Below are 23791 nucleotides of genomic sequence, written 5' to 3' on the forward strand. Positions count from 1 at the left end.
ATTTAGTGTTTCAAATGGTAAAAAAAACCAAACAAAACAACGGACAAAGTAGGCCATTAGAGAGGAAGGAGAATTCCAACAGTCTTGAGGGGGCAAAACCCTGAATAAGGCATATCTTTTTTAAAAGGAAAGGTCCCTGTTTGTTCCATGAAAATGTAATTACTAAAGTTCAAAGAAATGTTCCAAGTACTTAAAATAAGCAGAAAAAAACCCATGCCACGAGTTACGGTAAACAGCAAAGTAAGTAATAGGTATACATTCAGTGTTTATAGTTTTGTAAGAATTAACATTATAAAGACTATAATCTTCAAAATAGAAAATTGATATCTGCAATTAGTGTTAAATGTTAGTTTTGTAAGCAAAGTTCTTCCTTCTTTTCTCCCAAGTTTTGGAATATGGAAATTCTGCTGCTTGGTAGTATTGGCCATAACGTATTATACCCAAATTAGGCTTCCAGTGCTTTCACTAAAAATCTCCACTTTGAGATCCAATGTGATTGGATTTGAGATGCATTGGAAAAATCTCTGCAGCGTGCTTGTGACTGGAAAAAAAAAAATCTGCTCGCCCAGCAGGAGGCTGTTCCTTCCTTGACTGCTGTGCTGTAATCACAGTGTGCTACACTCACTTTTAAGGTATGCACAGCTAAAATTAAAGTGGATTTGTGTAACATCGCCAGTGAAGGCGTTACACAAATCTATTTCACTAAATGCAGCAGGGAACCAGGAATATTTGCACGGTTATCTGCCAAGTTTCTGCTATGAGGTGACGATCCCCAGTTGTAACCTTTTCACTGCTTTAACAGGAGCATGGATTCTATGTAATCTGTCCTTACAGCTTGTCATATAAGTAAAATTTTTGCTGCAGTATTTGTCTGAATGAAACACTCAATCTGAAATTCTAAACCTTTAAACCCACTTGGAACACTAGCAACCCAAACCTTAACTTTTAAGGTACCATTACCAGTCTTGTGAGGCTTCCAACAGGACACGTGCAACTCTTTTGCAAGATTCTTGTTGCTTTTAACTCTGTATGTGTAGAACCCCATGGGGTGAAAGTTTCAGACAGGCAAGCAGTCTTCCTTGACCTGAATTTCACAGGGAAAAACCTCGATCTGGGGTTCAGCCAATTTCAAGAACAAAGCTAAGCAGAAAACAACAAAAACAAAAAAAAAAAACCCAGTGGTTTTTTTTTTCCTTGCCTTTTTAGACTTTTTTTACTTTGGAGAACTCTTTTTCACATGTTCAGGTTGCAGTGTCAGAAACTTATTTTGCCATTCCTCTGAAAATCTGCCTGGCTTTGGCCAAACTACAAGTATTTGAAAAATGAATTTACACAGTTGATAAACACAGCTTCAAATTTTGTAAATGTGTGGAGATTGTCTTGCATGAACAAGTTTAGACTGCTCATAGCTCTGAAGGGGATGAGACTGCAGGTGTGCTGTTGCCAGAAGATGCTCTCAAGTGTTCTGTGTCAGAGTAGGATTACGGGGCTAAAAATAGATACACCTTAGTAACGCTCCTGACTGCTTTTGGTGAAAACACTGGAACTGAGAAATAGGAATTTCTGGTGTGCCCTGAAGTAGTTTTATTATTCTTAGGCTTTGGTTAGAAGGGAAGAGGAAAGCCACTAAATTCAACTGCAAGGGCATTAAAGGTAGGTGGAGGGAAGAAGGACAATGATGTGAGCTTCTGAAGCTTATGTGTTGTAGAAGTCTGGTTCTAGTTGGGCAAGAAGGTAACTGTCTCAAAGTGAACACAGGCAGGGATCAGAAAGGATGGGCCTAAGTCAAAATGAGAAAAGGCAAGGGTCGATGGAGAGCAGGGGTATGTAGGGAATAAAGAGAGATTTAAATGGGAAACAGGAGGGAGAAGGATAAACTGGGATTGGTGGAGAAAAGAACTCCAGTGGGACAACATGTGGTACTACTGGGAGAGCAGCTGAAGCTGGTGTGTGAGAAATGAGTAGGGAGGCAGTAGGAATCTGGAGTTAAGAGGTAGGAGAGTAGGATATGGTGACAAAGTGAGAAATAAACTTTTACATAATCTGCTTTTCCAGGTAAAAAAAAAAAGTAGAATTTGACATTAAAGAGCTAGGTGCTGATACCACAAGAACTTCACTTATGGAAAATCAGTAGGAACACCCCATCATTCCCCCAAAGCAGAGACTGACTAAAAAGTTGTAGACTTATGGCAGTATGAAGTTAGTATCAGAAGTCTACTCAGTGTACTTAAAAGCAAAATCCTAACTGCTAAAGATCAAGTTTGATAAAATTTCTACTCAATTTGCTTCTGTGTTTTTTGCTTTTTTTTATTTTCTTTTTTCCTTTTTTCTTTCTTTTTAAAGCACACATATGCACGTACACAAAGCTATATATTAAAGAGACAGTATTAAGGTTGCAAAGTTGAGATCTGGGGAAAAAGTAAGAAATGCTGAAGTTGAGTTCGACTTTAGTAGATGATATTAAAATTATGTACCATCACAGTTTAAATTAATGCCATTTTAATTACGTTACCACGTGATACTGCCCCAAAATCCCTGCCTTATTTAATACCTCTTATGGATTTACACTGGGGGCAGACTAAGACTGTGTAATAAGACTGTCTTAATCTGGCAGATGACTAGAATAAGAAAAAAAGGTCATCTTATAGTCAGAGTGGTGGTTTGCCATCTTGAGGGGAAGGATTTTGATCCTTAGCTCCGAATACCCATGGAAGAACAGATAAGTCACTTAACTACATACCAGTAGCGCAAAGTTTAATTCTTTTCTCACTTTCACTGTCTTGGAGATCACAAGCAGTGACAGCTGCAGGCAGTATCTGACTTGTGTGTTACACGCTTTGCAAAACATGCACAAATGATACGACATGTAGCTTTTTCAGTTTTTATTTCCAGCCTTAGGAAATTAGTGCTCTTATCATTGTGAACTCTGCTATGATCTGTGCCTCTAGTTTCTTCCTTGTAAAATGAGAATATGTTGCCTCTTCAATAATGTGAACACTTGGAAAAACTTAAATGTCCTTATGTTACCTTGAGTGATACAGGAAGCTGGTAATTGTTTCATGGTATTGTTCAAAGCATGCAGGCTACAAACCTACTCGTTGAACAGAAGAGAAGAAAATGGTATAAAAAGCACATTAAATAAACAGCTCTCATTTTTTTTTCCTCTGAATCATGTAGCGATCTTACAAAAGACATCAGTGTGATCATATTAAAGACTTCATCATAGGTGCTGTATCCACAGTTTGTACAAACAATCTAAACATTTACTGAAACTTTCAGTACTTGTTTTGTAGTTCTTTGTGTAGCTTGCCTTACAAGAATAGATTGTGTATAAACATTTATTTCTTTCAAATGCTCCCAGATAGCTCAATGTATCAAAGAAATTGTAGCAGCCCTATGTCATCAGTAGCGATTGCATTAGTTACCCTGGCTTTTGATGTTTTCCTTTTCACATTCTCAAGGTCAGTTTTGAAAGGTTAATGTAAATGGGCAAAAATATTGCTAACAGTTAACTGACTTGTTTGTATGTTGCAATGAATGGCTTTTACTTAATGCTTTTCAGTTGCATTTGTCTTATGTTTTTCTGTTTTTACATGCTTAGCACGCCCAGTTTAGGGAGTCTAGGAGTCTGTTTGATGAAATATTCCTCAGTCGTCCAGAGGTATGGTATAGTTCTCTCTAGTTTAGACTTTAACTATGAATTTTCCTGCTGGCAAAAAAATGCTTCTGGGGTTCATTGTGCCTTTTTTCCCCTCACCGTTAACTTCTCCATATTGTTTTGTACGCTGAAGGTATCATTTATGGGGTTCATGAAGTAATTTGACCCTTTCCTCAGAAGTTTTTCTCTATAAATCTACTGCATTGAGAAGAGTTACATCAGTTTAGTTATCCAAAGGAGCTCCTGAAAACTTGGGTTCTTTACTTGGGTTGTCTCACCATATGCTAGGTTTCATTTTGAAAGAAGTTAAAAAGCATTGGGGGGTGGGGGGAACAGTTCTCTTTCTGCAGAATGCTACAGAGAGCACTGTAGTTTCAAAGGAGTTAATAGGTTCAACTTCAATAGATGCTGTGTACCATTTGATGTTCTTTTGCTTAGAGAAATTACTGTGTGACATGCCATTTATGTTGATAACATATTTTGCTGTTTAGATGTTTCTGTGGTCATAGGAGCAGTAAGCTTTCTGTTTATACAGATCTCAGCATATTTAGCAAACAAGAAATATCGGCCATGATCCTTAACCATGGCTAAATTTGTCAAAACTCAGTATGAGATACTAAAACAGTATTATTTATCTTATGGATTTGTATGTGGTGTTATATGACATTCTTCTCATTTAAAAAAAAATAGATATATAAATAAAATAGATAATTATTCTCATTGATAAAAAATGTCAATGTCTAACAGAAGTGTTTCTATGAAATTACGTTTAGTTCTAAGCATCAGCAGAGAGCAGCATCATTCTGCATTGTCCCTTTTCATTCCTCAATGAATGGTGGCAAACAATTATATTTTGAAGAAAGACTGGGGCAGTTGACACCGACTACAGTAAATGAGAGCGCTGTGAATGACAGCCAGTATTAGTGGGGCTTCGGCAGTGGCCAATTAGTGTCTTCCGTCTGCAGGACTCATCATAAAGCCACAAAATACTAAATGATGTAGATATAGGCTGAACATGCATTCCTAGTGCAGGAAACTATTTCTTAAGCATTCTAATAATTTTCATATGCCAATTTTTGGAGACAGTAAATAGAACTCAGTTTAGTATAATACCTTTTTGACAGGTGTGATAAATTGCAACTTGTTCACACTTACTACAACAGTGCCTTCTTGCAAGTGTCTGCTCTCATGTCCCTGGGTTGTGTATTGACCTGTGTTTCTCACACCTGCTAAACTTGTTATTGTAGTTGAGCAAAATTTTCTTTTTCTGAAGCAACATTTTGCATAGAGTGTAATTCCCTAATTGGTTTGGAAATGCCGGTGTGAAGTACAGTAGTTAGTAGACAGTTTAAAAAAAAAAAGTCCAAAAATTATTTTATATGGGGTTTTATAGACCTTCTGAAATTAAAGTTGAAAATATTTTCTGTTGTCCTGACTTGAGAAGGGAACTTCTGTGGCATACGTTTCAGAGATAAAGAGATAAGCACATTCAAATGTAGCGCTCTGTTTAATGCATTTTCAGACCTTCCTTCCCTTCCCGCCCCCCCCACCCCGCCCCTGGCGTCAGTCTTGTAGCTGCAGCAAAGTTGAACTAAATAAACTAATGCTTTCATAGAAGTCACTTAAGATGACCATGTAGGGACATCTGAAATTATGTAGAGTTCAATTACAGCCCTTTCAGATTGTGGTTCAGCTAACTTTTTGTGCTTTCCTTGTAATTGTCTATGTGAAGAGCAGTGTTTTTTAAAGTTAGTTATCTGATACAGAGTCTTGGTTAATTAATCTGAAATAAAGAGCACAGCTGGAATTTCACGGCCGTGTTACGAAGGGTAAAGCTGGCTGCCTTGAGTTGGTACAGTTTGTTCTAGCACATTTTTAACCATAATCGCTATACCCTGGTAAATTATTTTGCTGTGTTGACAAAGGTCAACGTGTCAATCATGTGACAGAGCTTTAGATCACTGTGGTTGTTTAATGCTCTTTTAGTTATGAACTTAAAATAACATTTGTTACAGCAACTGAGTAATGTGTTAAAATCAGAATTACATTATTTCAGTAGTTAAGTGTTTGTTGTGGGTGGAACCAGTTAAGTAAATCTCACTTGAACTGATCTCCCTTGATTTCTTTTTTTTTTTTTTATAGGTCATGTCTTATCTCCATTCTAATACATTATGATTAATGGGAGAAAAAGTAGGAAAAGAAGGTTGCTCATGCTTATATGTCTAGGCCATATTACTGCTGCTACTGACAGCATTATTTAACTTGTATCATCCTGCGTTGTTTTGATGTTATGCATTTAAGTATAAAAATGGTGTCTTTAACTGGTTTTACAGTTTTCATCAGGCTCTCTTTAGTAAGTACTGTCATCATGAAAACTTTTACACTTGCCAGTCTACAGTGGCAGCAATTGTTTTACTTGCCGGCAGAACTGCAGTATGCAAGATCTGCCAAGTTCTGTTGAAAAATCAAGCACTGAGAAACAAAACAAACTCAGACTTTCAGTATTTTAAGATCTAGTATTTTGACAGGATGGGAGAAATCTCTGGAGCGTTTTGACCGACATCTCTATTTACTTTTGTTTGACTTAGAAGCACTGTGCTTTTTGAGTTCAGAAGACTTTTAAACACTTTTAATGTCTTTGCGCCCTCTAGTGTTGTTAGACGTTTTCTTTGCTTTGCATGTTTTCCTGTAGGTTATAGGATAGTCAAATTGGTTAATGTAGTGCTGGTGCACCAGCAATTTATTTTAAGACAGTAACCGTATTCTAAAGCTTTATTCTGTATTTTGGGAAGCATTAAAAGACTCTTCTCTCAGGAAAATAATACAACATACTATGTAATGATTTTGCAAAAAATATTTAATAGCTTAGCTGTGTATCAACATAGCTACAGTAAGAAAAAACATTTCTGTTGGTTTTGATTGTTAGAGTAGTCATATGAAATAATTTCTAGCTCCATTTAAGATGAATAGGCATTATGTACATATCTTCTACAGAAACTTTTCAGTTAAATTTGGTCTCTGTCAATATAAGCAACAAATAAGACTTGATTAATCGATATGAAATATTTTTCTTTTAAACTTCCTTGATGTGGACATGTTAGAGAACTGTAAATTTTCTTCTAGCTTTAGAAACATAATTAATACTTTAATCCTACAGATAGTTATTCTAAAATAAACTTGTCACTAAATTATCACTAACCTGTAAATCCAGGAAGAAGAGTATCCACCACGGGATGATTTCAGTGATGCAGATCAGCTTAGAGTGGGCAATGATGGCATCTTCATGTTGGCATTTTTCAGTAAGTTATCTTGTATCCCAGACCTACTGAAGTATATCTTAATTGTACCTTTTTTGGTTTTTTTTACGGAATATTTCTAAAGATAGCTGTGGTAAACTGCATTAATGTACTGTAATGAATGGTTGGGGTTTTTTTACATGTATACAGATATAAACACTTCCTGTTCCAGTTGTAGCAGATACGTTGCACTTTTTTTTTTTTTTTTTTCCTGTGGCATCTGTCACAGATAAGAGCACAAAGCGAAATCATAATAAATGTTTTGAGGCATAGCAAGGCTGCAGTGTTACCTAAGAATTAGCAAATTCTGTCATTTTCTAGTTGGACTACCAACTTGAATTAACGGCTGGATCACAGAAATCTGGCAATCCATTTTTAAGTAGAAAAAGCTTGAGAGAGAGATGATGTGCTGTATAAAACTTGCTGATGTTAGTGTAGTGAATTTAAATAGCTGTGGGTGGATTTTTGGAACAAATCCAACAACACGTATTTTTCAGGTTGAACTAACCGCTAGCGTATAAAAATGTATTGTCTCCAGGTAACATCCGGCTGCAGCCAGCACTACTGTAGCACTTCTTTAGGTACTGCGTGTGTGCACAGTGCGTGTCTTACCTCGTACTTACGTACTCCATTGAGGAAAGCTAGATTTAGCCACTATAAGTTACTTCTAGAAAGAAGCTGCCTCAGTTTTGACAATTGCATACTTCTTTCTAATTTCTGAGGGTATTTTCCTGTTCTGAAATGAGTCTGTTTGGGAACCTGGATGGAAGCTTTGTGTTGGGGATCTGGTTGTCCTGATTAGCATTCATCAGGATGAAAGTTGATTGATTATCCGCTAAAATCTCCTTTATGTCTTTCAACCTAGATCTCATCTTATTTCTTTGTTCTTTAATGTCTTTCACAGTCTTTTTATTTAACTGTTACAGATGCGGGTTACAGAATTTTCACGGAAGTTTTTTTCATGTTGGTGTACGATGTACTAGGACAACGTGGTGTTTGCATCTTGGGATAAAAATATATGTGTCTACCTCACATAGCAAATATATAAATACATATCCAGGGTTACAAAGTGAGTTTTGTAGTCTGACCTCTTTCTGTAGTTGGACCATAGAAAGGGTATATATTCTTGCGGACAAAGGCAGTTATGGCTTCATTTTTCTTTTTCCCTTTTTCCCCCTTCCATATGTGCTACAACTTTTTTAACCTATTTAGGTTGTGTATTGTGTGAACTTGCTTTTAAATCCTGGTTCCAGGCCTTCATTAGCACTGCATCTGAAGGTCAAGTGGGTGGGTTGTTTGCTCTAATACGTTTTAAGTCCTTAAAATCACAGCTGAAAACAGACTTGTTAGCTTGCAGCTAGGAGCACAGTGGTAGTAAAAATCCTGCTATGCAGAAGTTGAACTGGAATGAAAGGCTCCAGAAAGGCTCCAATGACCCTCACGTGCAGTTGGCCAAAACTGCGTGCCCAGAACCTTGTGTGCACCTTCCAGAATGCAGAAGTTTACTTGGATAAACTGGCAACTTTTTCTTCAAATAGCCATTTAGCTGAGACTGTCTGCACAGAGCACTACTTTTACACATTTGACAAAAATATTCGGTAGATCATAATTTTCTTGATTATTCTGAGACTCTGTTACTGCCAACTTTGCTTGCCTATGAATGAAATGCAGAAAATGAGTGCTTATACATTGCAAGACATTTATGCAAGTGTATGCTTAATTGGGATTTGTGTTGCCTGTTATGGATACCGGTTACATATGGAAATGGATAAAGTTTACTTGTTTGTGTTCGTACTATGAGGAGTTCACAAAAACTCATAGCATTTATAGACTTGTAGTACTAATTTTCAGAACTCTCTTGTAGGGAAATTGGAGAAGTAAATGAAAAATGAGCTTAACTTAATAAGGTTAGATTGTAAATAGTGGATGGTGTATTCCTGTCCCTCTAATAAGGAGATAAAAATCTCCATAAAGTTGATGTATGTAGGTTTAAGAGAGCAGGAATTAAAATGAAATTTATAGATGGCTATCTTTTGGGTTTTTTTTTTCAGGGTGGGATATATTTAAACGCTGCAAGTAGAGGTGGCAGATTAGAGAGAGCCTAGAATAAGTTCCCTCACTTAGTTAAAATGCAGGAGAACAGTGTCAGGCACTGTGCTCTAGGGAGAGGAGCATGGAAAGAACGGCTTGTTCCAGATGTGCTCTCCCACCTCATCCCGTGACTGTTACGTACGGCATTGGTAGAAGGGTCCTGGGGGCGTGGGGCGTAGGGGGGCTGCCTTTGTTTTAAATATAAAGCAGTGAAGTTAGTTATTTTAATTTCATTTTATTCCACTGAAGTATAATAAACTTTTTTCTGAGCTCGCCGGCATATTGCAGTCATCTAGTGATGTGTAGCTACCATCTAGTGGCAGCTGCCCAAGTTGCATGAAATTGCTGTCTTGAGGCCATCTAGTGGCAGATCGGTGTGTTTGGGTTTTTTGTGTGTTCTAGGAGCTTGGTGCATGCTAGTTACAAACTTGTTTTCCATCGAAGTTGTAAAGTACTATTCTGTTTAATTAAAGAGAATGAGACAATATACTCGAAAGAATGAAATTCCTTTGCGTGGACAGGTGTTTTTTTGCTTTAGCACTTGATTCGGAAACTTAGTGGAAAAATTTAGAAATAAAATAGGTTGTTTTCCAGTATGTGGTAAAATCATATGTTTTAAGAAACTGGTGTTGCTCTTGAAATCTGTGATTATGTTGGCGAGCAAAGAATCTGCTGTGTATTGGTCAGGGCTGGTGTTTGTCGGTTTCTGATTTTGAGGTAAATGAATGTGTTAACGAATATATTCATTTTGCTATGAATGCAAAATGCAGCAAACTTTGCTATCAGACCACTTAATATATTTTTTCTTATTATGTATTTTTAAGTCAGCTGTGCCTTATACAGCATAGTATAAACTTTTCAGAATACCAGAGGAAGTTGTTAATAGGTGAGTTTCTCAGAGTGATTTTTTTTTTCTTTTTTTGCACAACAAAAAAGGAGGAGTTTCTGAGCTGTTTCTTTCCATTGTGAGCACAGATGTAATGGTGATAGAGCAAGTAGCTGTTGTGACCCAAAAGGTTTGGTTTTCATGCTTAATCTGCCCTTAGTTGAAGTCTTTTGAGTTGTGTCTGATTGTCTCATCCTGGTTCGTTATGTGAAGGAGGTTGTTTTGGGCATTAATAAAAGGCTTATATGATTTTTCCCTTCTATTTAAGAAGTGTTTTAGAAACTTCAGCCAGCCTTTTCACCTGTGGACCCCAGAAGGAATTGCAGAGCTCATCTGGATTTTTTTTTTTGAAACTGTGGAAAAGGAGTTTTGGGTTGTCCCTACAACCAAGGAAAAATGAATATTAATTTGAACCTCACAGACTAATAAGGAGGAAGAAATGGAGAAAGTGTTTGATCATACAGCCAAAGTTTAGGTTCTCATATCGAGATCTGATTTGTTCTTTTTGAACACACCTGGGCAATGTCAATACTGTGTGTAACTCACACCAATAAACTCTCACGGTGTGGAGAAATGTAAATGTCCATATTGTCCCAGGTGCTACATTGGAACAGATAATAACCATACCAGAATTTTGTAAACTGAGGTTCATACAGGTTTCCAAGCTATTAGATGCTTTAAACAGCTAATAAACTGCACACAAGGTCAGATATATGCTTAGGGGGTTTCAAGGGGGCACAAGTTGGAAGGCAGAGTTGTTGCACATGCTCAGGGTGAGCACAGCCTCCGGTTGCCTGCTTCCCGAGGAGTGGTAAGCATGTCTAAATTTTCTGTGTGAATTTAGCAAACCTGACTTCTGTATGTCCACATCACAAGTGCTATGCAGGTTTCCCTTAGTCATGCAAGAGAAGTTGAGAGGAAGTCATTTGACTGAAGTTGCTAATGTTGGAAGGGGAGAAAGGAACTGTTTTGGGAGTGCTTGTTTCCGCTTGTTTCCTTCTGATTATCAGGAGCCTGGCTGACCTTCATACACAATCGCCCAACTCCTTCCTTTATGCAGAAAAAAATTGACTTACATGGTTTCTCCATACATGTTGGGTGTAATACAGAGTAATTGGAATGAGGAAGCTTCCAGTTGGGTGTTAAGAAAAATTTACCGACAAGGGTAATGAAGCAGTAGAAATAGATTGCCTAGGGAATTTTTTTGAGCATTCATCACTGAGTAGAAAAAAAAAAAAATAAAAATAATTGTCTGTTGAAGTTGATAGCAAATGCCTCTCGTGATCATTGTCAGACTTCAGGTGGGCCCTTCAGGAAGGAGCAAAAACGCATCCCTGTTCACGAATGGAATAAACTTGATGCAGATAGATAGACAATCCTCCCAAATTAACTTTTATTTAAGAAAACTATTGACCGATTCTTTGTTCCTAATGCTGTGCTGTAATTGCTCAAACTTTTACTGAAAAGACAGACTTTTTTTTCCTGTGGTGCTCTAATGTCTGAATTTTGTGTGAGTTTTGTTTTCTCACTAAGTTTGGGGATTTAAAACATTAAGGATTTGTGTGCAGGCATTTTGTTCCCCTCTGCCCCCTTCCGTTCCTTCCAGCCTCTTCAGTGGTTTTTGTGTTTATTGTGGGCTTCCCAAATATTTTCAATTTTCCACCATCTTGTCCTCTCTAGAACTCCTGACTTCTTGTCTTCTGTCAGCTCCCCCAGGTCTTCTGTTGGGTGGTTTTCTTTTTAGTTGCCCTCACTTACTCACAAAGCTGGGACAACACCTAATTGGGAATTCCCACATTTTGACCTAATGCATGCAAACTGATGTCCATACAGATGATGTCGTTGATTGCCAAGTGAATTGTAAAACTACTGGGAGTCGTGTAAAAGTGTTAATTGAAGTAACAGTGGTAGTTATGTTTCTTGATTTCTTAAGCTTTTATGTAAAACTTCCAAGGCTTCTTATATCTCGTGCTTGAATATAGATCTAAAAGAGAAGACAGTAGTCAATGAAACACCAGCTTCTCAACTTATCTTCATTTCTATACTATGTTTACAGAGCAAGAGTGGATACTTTTATTCTGTTCGATCCAAAGTGGATAAAGCTGAATATGCAGCCTTGATACATGCACATATGTGTGCATATAACTATATTTTTGGTTATGAAAGTATAGCAAGGTGTTTGTTTTTTTTTCCTTTGTTTTTATCCGAGTCTTGTATGTTACAGTCCTTTGTTTGCATTTACCCTTTATATCTAGTATCATCTGGTTAGATTTCTGTAGCAATGTAATGCTTTCTTTTATGTTGGAATTTTCTCTTGTTTAAAGTAGTAGGTTGCAGCCTGTTTACCATTTGCTTTGTTATTAAGTGACTATACCATGGGGAATGTCTGGGTTCAAAGTCAATCTCTGAAAACCAGAATTACCGGAAGGGAATTACTGACTGTGTAAGCATGTCCTTATTAGTTTTAAAGTGAAATTAGTGTTAAGTCTGTTTGCTTAGCTATACAGATTAACAGAAGCTACTGTCTCTTTTATTTTATAGTGGCGTTTATTTTCAACTGGATTGGATTTTGTTTATCCTTCTGTATAACAAATACCATAGCTGGAAGGTATGGTGCAATCTGTGGATTTGGTCTGTCCCTGATCAAATGGATTCTCATTGTACGGGTATGTTTCTTGAGTCACACTCTGTTCGTAGAACCAAACCATAACAATTTATTCGAGGATATATAACAATGGAAGTAAAAATCAGTGTATTAAATTCCAGTGTCTAGAATTTTCTTTAACTTCCACTTTAGTAGATCATTTACTTGCTATATATTCATATGTGCTTACTAATGATGAAGCTTAACCTATTTTTATCTGACATAGCATTTTATGTTCATCTTTCCACTAAAATACATGCAGAATGACTCATTCTTTGCACAAATATTTAAAAACATACAGAAGAAGTGGAGCAAGTACCTAAAACGTCACGGGTATTACAGTGTCCTATATGAAAGATTTAAAAATGGCTCAGCCTATCAGGGTGGGGGTGTGTGTCAGAAAACATTTCTTCCTTGTATCTGATTCTTTTATTCCTTGCAAGATACATACTGATTCAAATCAAAATTGAATATGAAGTTAGGCAGATTTTTACCATCTTAGATGCTCAATTTCTTGACACTTCCACAGCAAGACTAGATACTTTTCAGAAAAGTATGTTAGCCGAATGGACGTTATTTAGCGAAGTGGATGCTGGATGAAACGTAACGATTCTTTCTGAACTTGAATTCTACGTGTCTGTGAGACACAACGTTTAAAATCTCATCCTGTCTAATGAAGAAAGAGATCTTGGATAACTTAGTTATCTTTTATGCCCTGCCAACTCTGAATTATTTATTTAGTTTGTTTTTCTCTGTGTGTGCTAGCAACTTGATTGGGTCTTAGCATGATACATAGTACAAGGACTGCAGAGAGAAGAGGTTGCATGGTCATTCCTGGACATGTCCTGCATCCTTCTTAGAGCCGAGTGTGATGTTTTTTTGGGTGGGTTTGTTTTTTTTGTTTGTTTTGGGTTTTGGTTTGTGGGGTTTTTTTTGGTTGTTGGTTTTTGTGTTTTTTTTTTTTCCTTCCCCAGGGCAGGGCAATGCTAGTGGACCAGATGTGATTCTGGTGCATTTAGTTGGAATGAACTAAATTGGAATGAATCAGGGTTTGGGATGGAATTTAACTTAAGGGAGCAAGAAGATATGAATTTTTCAACTATGCATTCATTGGGGATATTTTCAGCTTCCCTTGAGGCATACTAAACAGAGGGCAGAGCTTGCTCATTGTGAGAGTTTTATTATTCCTGTCTGCTTGAAAGTGTGCTCATAACGAACACAGAAACTTATATATGCTAAACTTCCTTGAAGAATTACTGTGTTCTAGACTATATTTGAATTCTGATATATAATCTGTTACTAATTCTAAAATATTAGAGCTGACCAATTCCAAGACCTCACGGGTGGAGTTTTTTCATGGTGAAGATTATCATCTTCTTGTGTTGTCTCCCTTTCTAGAGACAATAGTGGAAAACTCATAAGGTATATGTTGACAATTTTGTTTTAATGGTGACACACAAGCACGCGTGTGTGCACAAGATTGTTCTGTGCCTTTGTTTCAAGGTCCTCTGAAGGCTTGTGCTGCCCTTTCTCACCCAGGGTCAGTAGTATAGAACTTTATAGTGTCTAAACTGTCCGAGATCCCATATGCTCTCTTGGTATCAGTTTTTACTGGAAAGAACAGAAGCACAATTTTGTTGTTGGGGAAATTGTGCGGCCATGGCTGCTTCTACCTAAAGCAAGTGTGAGAGTAATGCACATAGGCCAGCATTTGATTGCTGCTTTTAGTAAATCTTCTTTCCAATTAAATGAAATTGTAACTCTAAAAAAAGCATATTGTTATGTATGTTTAAAGAATTGAAAATACTGACTTGCAAGTCAGATGGGATTAATAATGTTGTCAACTTCCTGGGAATTGAGTATTCATCTGATATTTTAATGAAGTGTCAAAATATGAAATGCTTACTCTGCCGAATCATAGAAATGCTAGTATTTATATAGCCATAATGTAACTGCCAATTCTTTAGTTCAGTTTAGCAATTCTGTTTCTTGGTATATAATTTTTTTTTCTTGGATGACCCATGAAAATTAATACAGTACAGTTTAAACCTTTAAAGAATTCACATGATCTGGCTTTATTCTGGAGAAAACATGTGGATGTTGGTGCACAGTTACTTGAAGAAAAAACGAGCAACTATATCTAAAGTTATTTAGATGTCTTAGATTTTTATCTGGTTGTGTATGTGGCCCAGTATCTTATCTTTATTTTTTTTCCCCTTCTCTTTTTTTTGTGTGTGTGTAAACTGAATTACGTGATTTCTTGGTTGATAGTACTGAAGTGTCCCCAAAATGGCAAATGGGACGCGCTGCGGCAGGGTGCAGTAAACATACTCAATGCTAGTAGGATGGGAAGTGTATGAAAAGTGTGCAGAGCTTCTAAATAGGTTATTTTATTCTTTCTGGCAACTTTTCACACGTCTCCCCATTCCGACTTCTTATGTGAGTTTTGGAGACGTTTGATTAGCCTTTTTATCAGTGAAGCATGCAGTCTGGAGTCTGGTAAAGGCACAGATACCTGTCTCCAATACCATCGCACCCTGCCCTCCAGCTGCCTCCCACATCACAGGGAGGACAAAACTGTCTACCGTGGTCACTAACAGGAACAGTTGAAATGCCACTTCAAGGTTCATTTAGTTGCGTTCAGCTCACTGCTGGGAACTGAATGCTGGTTTGAAAATGAAAAGACTTTAATGAGTTGGGGGTCTTTATGGGGCTGGTATTCTTGGCAGCGATTAACAGTAGGGGGTATACAGAAGGTCAAAAGCTCTTCTTTTGAGGGGTCAGCAGAACATCCCTGTCTGATAAGATTAAACTAATGTGGCTTTTGGTGTTAATATCTAAAGCAGCAGGCTGCTGTAATGTGTTTGGGATGGCAGGCATCGGAGGGAAAAAAGGAAAATCGGCAAGTGGTGATTCGTTGTAACAGAAAATGTCAGATGATCCGGGCAAGTAATACAAGCGGGTTTTTTTAATATATACACACACACACTCTTTTTAATTTTTTAGGGGTTCTAAAATAACTGCCACAGACCAACTGACACTGGGAGTGTTACTTGTATATTAAATTGCTGCACAAATAAATACCAATTTTGCATTTTAGTTGAATATATTACTTTTATTTAAATTTGCTCTTTCCTCTGTGCTTTCTGTATTTGCATAGTGCATTAAATGTGCCTTAGTTATCTGTCTTACTGCAGCTAAGCCTTGTGTATGGATTTCAGTTTTCAGATTATTTTACTGGATATTTCAATGGACAGTACTGGCTTTGGTGGATATTTCTTGTACTTGGTAAGTGGCAATTGAAACCATTTCTGTTTTAATGTGGAAGTACTTAAAGATGAATCATGTCATTGTAAGTAAGAGTTCTGCAACATGTTTAGCTGTGTGTTTTTCTTTAGCTGCTGATAGTTTTGTGCGTTGTTTTTATTTCTGTAGTATTCACAAGGTTGTTGGTTACCATAGTGGTGTTACTGTGTGAACTGCGAACTATTCAAATAACCTTCAGCTCAAAAAATTTTGTTCTACATATGTAATTATGTACATACCTGAGACTTGTAATTTGTGCTGTTTAAGCTGCTTCTACTCACGTAGGGGTGCAGAACTGTGTAATGAAAATTTGGCTTTATGTAGAAAACCTATTGAAAAGCGAGTGATGTCTAGTACTTACATGTATAAACCTGTATGTTGGGTATTAAACTTTAAGAAATGTGACTGATCCTAGGAAGGTGTAGTCTGCTGTCTCGTACATAGGTCACGAAATGGCCTTTTCTAGCCCTTTGAAATGCATACTGCATCAGTAGTTTCTCAGTCGGAGAACAGAATGGCTTCATGCTTTCTGATCACAGTGCTCCCATGATGTCAGCTTTCTCTTAAGAGGTCTGTCTGCCCATGTTCAAAGTCTTACACGCGTCAAATTCTGCTCTTCTCTCTGTTTTTAATTAGGATATACCAAAACCCAATCACTATACCTTTTTTCCTGATGTGGATTTTGTATTTTGCATATGGAATCTGGAATTATTTTCTTTTGCAGAAGCGAATGCTGCTGTTTTACTTTCTAGCTCTGGAAACACAGTAAACTGTTGCTGGTTCAGTAGGTGGCACTCTTCCCTTTGAGTCAATTGACTCAAATGGCTAACAGCAAATGTTAGAATGAAATGTTGAGAAATTAAAAAAAAAAAAAGACGCTGAATTCCTGACTCTTTGTGACTCGCTATTTGTCTCACAAGAAATGCCAGAAATCTTCAATTACGTTACCTAAAACTTTCTCTATCTGCCTTTCAGTAAAGTTCGAAGGCGTTCATCAGACTTCTTTATACTCAGCTTGCTCTACTGTTGTGCATTTGGTTGCTCGAGATATATAGAAACTGCAAATGTTTTAACACATCACAGCATCAGTCCCTTGAATGCTTTCATATTCTGTTTGAGGTGATTGTATTAAACTAGGAAGTGAAATGCCTCGTTACAGGTACAAACATCTCCAGATAAATCTTTAATTAAAACAAACCCTTGTGGTGCCTGGGATTGAGGTTTGACACTTTTTTCACTTGGATGACAATAGTGTGTTTTTCCCCTACCATTTTTCCCCACTCTGTGGAAAAAGCTATGCATTTGTAGTTCTTTTTACTAGTCTTTCGCAGCACTTAGTCAGAAGTCAGTTCACTTAGATTTAGGAAAGCCTTATATTCAGCCTTAACTGTTTGAAGGTTTTTGGTTTTTGGGTTTTTTTTCCACTTTAACTCATGAAGTTTATAATATGCCTTGGAATAAAAGGCACCGTGAGGCAGGCAGTATGCATCCAGCAGCCAACGTCCCCTTGTCATAAGAATGTTTTACATGAAATACACCAACAGTGTTTTTAAACCGATAAAGCGGATGTATCGAGATTGCTAGAACACCATAGAAGGATTTAACCCAACAGAGCTACTTAGCAGGACATGGAGGAGTATTATCAAGTCATGGGAACTCTGCCAACCAGATCTGTATTTCATTGTTTTGGATAACTTTCTCATTAGAGCACGTGAAGTAGCATGTCCTGCGTCTCTTCAGAAGTGAATGAATGATCTTTTGCATAGTCCTTTGACATACTTGAGCCCACCTATTGCCATCTTCTCTCTTCTGGTGTTCTCCTATCTCTTGCTGCTTCCTTCCCTTCTTTCAACATCTGGAAAAATCTGCTCATGGCTTCACCGAAAAGTGAAGTGGTCTACTTCCAAGGAGCTGTCATGTACAGTGAACAAATTGGAGAGAGAGACAATTCTAACTTTTAAATTTAAATGTTAGCCAATGTTTTTTTTTTGAGGAACACAATGGAAAGTGTTTTGGTTTGGTTTTTTTTCTTCCCTAAACGGAGAAATATAAAATATGGGTTGAACTTGGGCTGCTTTTCCAACATATGTAATGCAGGAAGCATGCTTTCGGGCACCTTGAGAGCTGCCTGCCCACCTTTTGCTGTTTCAGCTGCTTTTCAGTGGAACGTGGGACTATCTCTCGTAATGTCTGGGTAGCAGCTTTTGTAGTAGACTTTTGATCCAGATCTCAGTGCTTTCTTCTCCGTGCAGAATTCACCTTAATCACAGAAATGTGTCTGGCTTAGGTCAAAGTTCCAGTGGTTAGCAGCGCATTCTCTGTGTCTGGGTTTGTTGTTTTGGTTTTTTTTTGTGTGTGTCCTAATGAGGCTTTGGTTTTAAAAAAGCAAAAAGAAAATAAATAAAAGCTTACAAGTAAAAAACATTTAGGGAAGAAATGAGCATAGGAAAAAAAAAAAAGAAGAGTCAGAGTCTCAACCTGGAGAGGAGGAAGAAAAAGTGCATCACATAGCAAAATACCAATTGAACCATAGAAATTGTTTATTAGGATGTTGGGGATTCTCCCCGATCCAGCAGATGAATGGATTAATCTGTTGAAGTTTACTTTGTGGAGGAAAATGGGCCGAAGAGCTGCGTCCACTATGCAACAATGTGTATTTCTGGGTTGGTTTATTCAGATGTCCAGTGAACCTCTGAATTGATAAAATGATGATGTTGACAACATCATGTTAATGATTTCCATTGTTGTAACTGTAACTTCTCTGTGACTTTTCTGTATCTCTATTTCCTCTTATCAGAGCGGGAATATTCTTTCAAATGCAGTTAAATTTAAATATTTTTAAATAGTTTGAAATGTGGCATTGACAATGTAATCATAACACACATTGAGTAATTTTCTTTGAATCGACTGCTGTTCTTCCTCCTCTTGGACAGGTGCGTGTTCATGAATGGTTAAATCTCAAGCCATAATCTTCTAGAATTTGTTAATGGCTTTTCATTAGAGCACTCTGTACTGTCTATCCGGTTTGGGGTTGTTTATCCCCCTTCCCCCACACTTTTTATTTACAATACATTTATTTTACGCATTTCTAAAGGTGCATTTTCTGGTTCGGATAGTCTTCTAACACACTAGTAACTTATTTTAGGAATTCTACTTGAAAAGAATGTGCAACATGTATTCTTTTCTTCTTTTTTTTTTTCATCTTTTTAAGGTCTTTCTTATCACAAGATAAAGACAGAAGACTTGCATGCCGAGTTTGTGAATGATGCATAAAGACCTCGTTTTCCATAGTATAATCTAGATTTAAAAAAAATATTTTAAGAATAGTAATGTGAGGTAGCGTGTACTTAGGTTGCTGTACTTCATTTTGTGCATTTTCTACACTTTCAGGACTCCTCCTGTTCTTTCGAGGCTTTGTTAATTATCTTAAAGTCAGAAATATGTCTGAAAGCATGGCAGCTGCTCACAGAACAAGATTTTTTTTCTTGTACTGAAGGTAAGAATTTTTACTGATAAGATTATCTCTCCCAGGAAAACTGAGAAGAAAGAAATACTTACATTAAAAATAAATTATCAAACTGTTGTCACAAAGCAGAAGTCACATGGTTGTTGAACATGAATGTTGTATATATTCTGTGTGGACTTGGAAATATCTGAAGTCTCTTGAAGTCATAAAATTTGAAAGTAAATAATGCATCCTCGTTGCCTCCAGTCCTCCCTGGAACTAACGTTCAGTAACAAAAAGGAGGAACCTGTTGTTTTTCCTAAGCAAGAAACAGTATCTGCTGCCTGTCGGGATACTGTCCTTTGTGTTGGAAAACTGGCTTTAGCCGTCAACCTGTTGTCAGCAAGTTAGGAAGCACTAATCTGCCTGTATATTAAATCTGATTGACATGGGTCTGAACACGCAAACAATAGATGAGTATTGTCTCTCTTTACACGACTGGATTAAGGCAGTCATGTACAAGTATGATTATGGTGTATGCAACAATGTGCTTTATATATCCTTCAGGTAGCTGACTAATCAGTCTGGCACATATCCATTTATATTTTTTTTAATACTTTTTATCCATTAGGTGGGTCTATTGGACTTCACTAAACTGCATGACAAGGTAAATTTAAGCCTAGAAATAAGTACTGCAGCATTTTCATTATTCTGCAGTTTACTTAAAATGCTTAAATACTGTATTTTGACTTAACTCAGAAGCTACGTTTGCTGTAATAAAGCAGGTTTTTGTAACTTTTCTCCAAGGTTGGTGACAGACTCAATATGAGGTAACCAGCAACACATTATTGAAGCCTGAAAAAAAAAAACACCTGAGACAGCATTTGCCTAGGAAAAAAAAAACAGGTCCTTTTATATAAGATAGTGATATACGTTTAAAAGCAGGTATTGATAAATATCTATGCTATACTGTGTAGTTCTTGATCATGGAAGAAATCTGTTAACATAACTGTAACATAATATTTCTTTTTAATGCGACATTTTGTCAAAATTATGTGGTAAGTTAAATGACTAAAGCATATATTGCCTTTTAGTAACCAACCTAAATTGGCATCTACATGGCAGCATTTCCTTTTTACAGTATTTACGTATTGCTCCTTTTCTTAGTAATGTGGTAGCCTCTTCAGAATACTGAAATTTGTGGAGATGAGACTGAAAATATCCAGTTAGCTTTCAGTACAATGGAGTTTAAAAATGCTGTTTCAAAAATAGTTGTTAGGACTAACTGGTGTTTGAAAACTGTAGCTTGAAGAGAATAATGAGAGTGTAGGATAATGTTGTCTAGGATTGTTTGCTCTCCTGCAGTTAAAATTCTGCTTTAGGACAAAACACTATTTAATTCAGAATTAACTGAAGTTAATGAGTTGTCCTGTCTGAGTTCAGTGGCTTTGAATTTCACCTTTACCTCTAAGCATCGCTGAGATGTGTGGGCTGGTAAGGTCTGTGGAGTCTTTAGAGAGCTGGACACATAAATAATTTATTTTTTTTTGAAGCATCTTAAGTATTAAAACAAGAAGCTCAAATTAATTGTTATCACACTTAAATGTCCTTGTTCTTGCACAGACAGGTACAGTTACTCTACAGTAACTATTAGTTTTCATAAATAAAAATATTACCGCTACAGTTATAAAATATTCTCAGGTGCACTTTTGAAATGATGACAAAATATAACAGTAAGTTTTTGCTTTTTTTTTTTTTCTCCCATCCTGACATGGAGGGGGAAAAAGGCTGCTTCTTTGCTGCTTCTAGGTTTAACATCCATTAGCAATGCTACTTCTAGTGAATCACTGCGATGAACTGAAGTACAACTCTTTCTTTATCTCCAGACTGCGTCAAACAGACATTCCTTTCCTGTACCAGTGTGAAACTTCCAGATGATCTGTAACCCTTCAAGTTCGTAGGATAGAAGACTACTAAAACCAGAAAACGAATTAGTGAAGATGCGGCTTCAAAAACAAATGGCAGGATGGTTTATTCTCAAATACCAGTTCTGGTCATCCTAGTAAATATTTATAATTGCTGTCTTTTGTTTTAGCACATTTGTATATGTGCTTATTAGAAAGATAGCATTGAAGTAAGAACAAACCCACCTGTTACTATAGATTTGGTACAGTCAGACTCGGTTAATCTGTGCTTGTTGTATCGGAAAGATTTAAGTGGTAACTTGTTTCACAGCATGTATGTACCACTGAGTTGTTGATCTGAACTTTGAGTACAGTGAAATGCATTAAATGATTCAGATTAACCAGTTCAGACAGTTGGGGTTTTTTTTTATATAATTTAGATTCATCTAATGATTGTGTAGAACATTTTTAAGTTTACTAAATCCCAAGGTTCCCTGTTGTCACAGCCTTCTATTTGCCATTATTTTATCGAATTCAAACCAATGTACTGGTTTGCTTAAATCTGATACTCCACTTTGAGTCCCCTGTAAATAACTCTGCATAAATGACTGTTTAAATTGCTTCTTAGGAAATATGTCAAAATATATTTTGTAACAGCATATTCTCTAAATTTTGTTTAATCTTAGAGCTACATACTTATTTTTTGTTAATTGACCATTAAGGGTATAGTTACCATTAGATGTAATTTTGGAGGTAAAGGCATTGAATTGTGTCTCATCCTAACTTTCCTCACATGAATTATTATTAACTGGTTTGGGCATGAGCCTGAAAGTTTGTTATTCATACGCATGATCTTATTAAAAGACAGAGTTTGTTCATGTTAGCAGGGAAGGGCAGCCTTACGTCCTTAGTCCTTGGTTATGCAGTTGGATCCTCGTAGGTGCACCTTTGTTCCTGAAACGGAGTATTGCAAATGTATTCCCTGGGTTGTAACACTGGCCCTGTTTAAGAAATCTTGAGTTCTATATAAATACGACATCCACCCTGAGGGCTTCTCAAAAAAAAAAAAAAAAAAAAAAATCATGTAGCTATCTTACAATGCTTGTTTAGAATAAATACTTTGCCATTTCCTAAGAATAAACTAATTTAAATGCAAAAAAAATTTGCAAATAATGTATGAAGGAAAAAAAAAAATCTTACTTTTAAAGCTCTGAAAGTAGAAAATGTGTGTTGCACCTCTCCTAGTATTCATTTAGAGTATAACATTACTTTCTTATAAATATCATCTCTTTAAGGGGTACTGTCTACTGTTCCTGCATGTGTGGTTTCCTTTAAAGTTTGTGAAATTTATTGCTTCTCCTTAAGCAGAAGAATACATCTCTCAGTCCTTTGTACAACTGGAATCTCAGTTCCAAAAAGACATTGATTGTTGGTTGCACCTTTGAGGAAAAAAAAATACAAATTCTTTCCTCCAATTTTTCTTTTTATGTTAGAATTCTGCCTTTTTATTATTAACATTAAAAACAATGAGGATTATGTTGTTTTAAGCTAGTGCTGTATTCCGGTTTGTATCTATAATGAATGTTTAAAATATACATATATAAACTGGTCACACTATTAATTTTCTTAATCTTTCAGAGAATACTGAAAGTGACTAAAACTTTAGGGGCACCTCCATTTCCTAGCTTTTTATGGAATGAGTAAAATTAAATATTATGTTCAATATCCGATTGGGATTTCCTTCTAAACTTATCTGTTTGTTTCTGTATTCTTTTGCGTTCATTGTCCATATGAAAAAGAAGCAGATAATAAAACATTGCTTTGTTTTGCTAATTAAGACTTAACACTTTTTGTTGGTTTTGTGCTCCAGATTGAAAAATGCACACTGCAATATTTGTGTCAACATGGAATTATTGACAGATTTCTTGGCAAAATAGGTACTAACCAATCTTCTCTTCTCCTTTTCACATCATGTTTTATGGCAACAAACTGTAAGGACAGTTCTTTTAATCAGTTAATACAACAAAGCATGCAATAGTGATTCATCTTCTACGTTTACCAATATCAACTGGTACTATTATCAATTTTCCCATATTAAGTAGCAGGCTTCTGATTGATTTATTTTTGTTTGCTCCACTGCATTTTATAGAAAGCTTCGTACAGACACTTGGTTTTGTTGTGGTGTTTGTTGTTGGTTTTTTTTTCTGGACTAGTTTGGAAAAAGTCTCATTTGGACAGAAAGAATATGTAGGGTTAAAAATGTACACGTTATCTAATCCTCTGTAGTTGATGCAGCAGTTTGGTAGCCTGAAATCTCATCAGCGGGAGGAAGGGAATTGGGACACTGTTTTCAAAGACTCTGCAATCTCTTCCAGATGTGTCAAATGCTGCATATTTTCCTTGCTATTTCCTGTGAGCTTGGTTAGGAGCAGCTGGCTCTGTGGTTTAGAGACACCTGGCCAGCTTTGCTTTGTGTCTTAGGGTGGAGGGCGGGGGGGAGCTCCCGTATTGCAGTGAAGTTGACTGTAAACAGATTTTGTATGAATGCAAATAAGGCTTTG

The 23791-nt window shown here is 36.7% G+C and overlaps 1 protein-coding gene across 3 annotated transcripts in view; it reads left to right on the forward strand.

Annotated features, from left to right (window-relative positions):
- NDFIP2 (Nedd4 family interacting protein 2) overlaps positions 1 to 23063 on the forward strand; it is a 44665-nt gene extending 21602 nt beyond the window's left edge. The window contains exons 4-10 of one of the 3 annotated variants that reach the window (XM_054201979.1): positions 3602 to 3661; positions 6870 to 6957; positions 12473 to 12597; positions 15797 to 15863; positions 19272 to 19377; positions 19958 to 19993; positions 21213 to 23063. In XM_054201979.1, the coding sequence (XP_054057954.1) occupies positions 3602 to 3661; positions 6870 to 6957; positions 12473 to 12597; positions 15797 to 15863; positions 19272 to 19375 (444 nt within the window). In that variant the 3' untranslated portion in view covers positions 19376 to 19377; positions 19958 to 19993; positions 21213 to 23063. The remainder of the gene's footprint in view (positions 1 to 3601; positions 3662 to 6869; positions 6958 to 12472; positions 12598 to 15796; positions 15864 to 19271; positions 19378 to 19957; positions 19994 to 21212) is intronic. The other 2 variants (XM_054201969.1, XM_054201989.1) reach the window with 2 other exon arrangements.
- The last annotated feature ends 728 nt before the right edge of the window (positions 23064 to 23791 follow it).

Source organism: Rissa tridactyla, chromosome 1 (assembly GCF_028500815.1).
Source record: "Rissa tridactyla isolate bRisTri1 chromosome 1, bRisTri1.patW.cur.20221130, whole genome shotgun sequence".
NCBI lineage: Eukaryota > Metazoa > Chordata > Aves > Charadriiformes > Laridae > Rissa > Rissa tridactyla.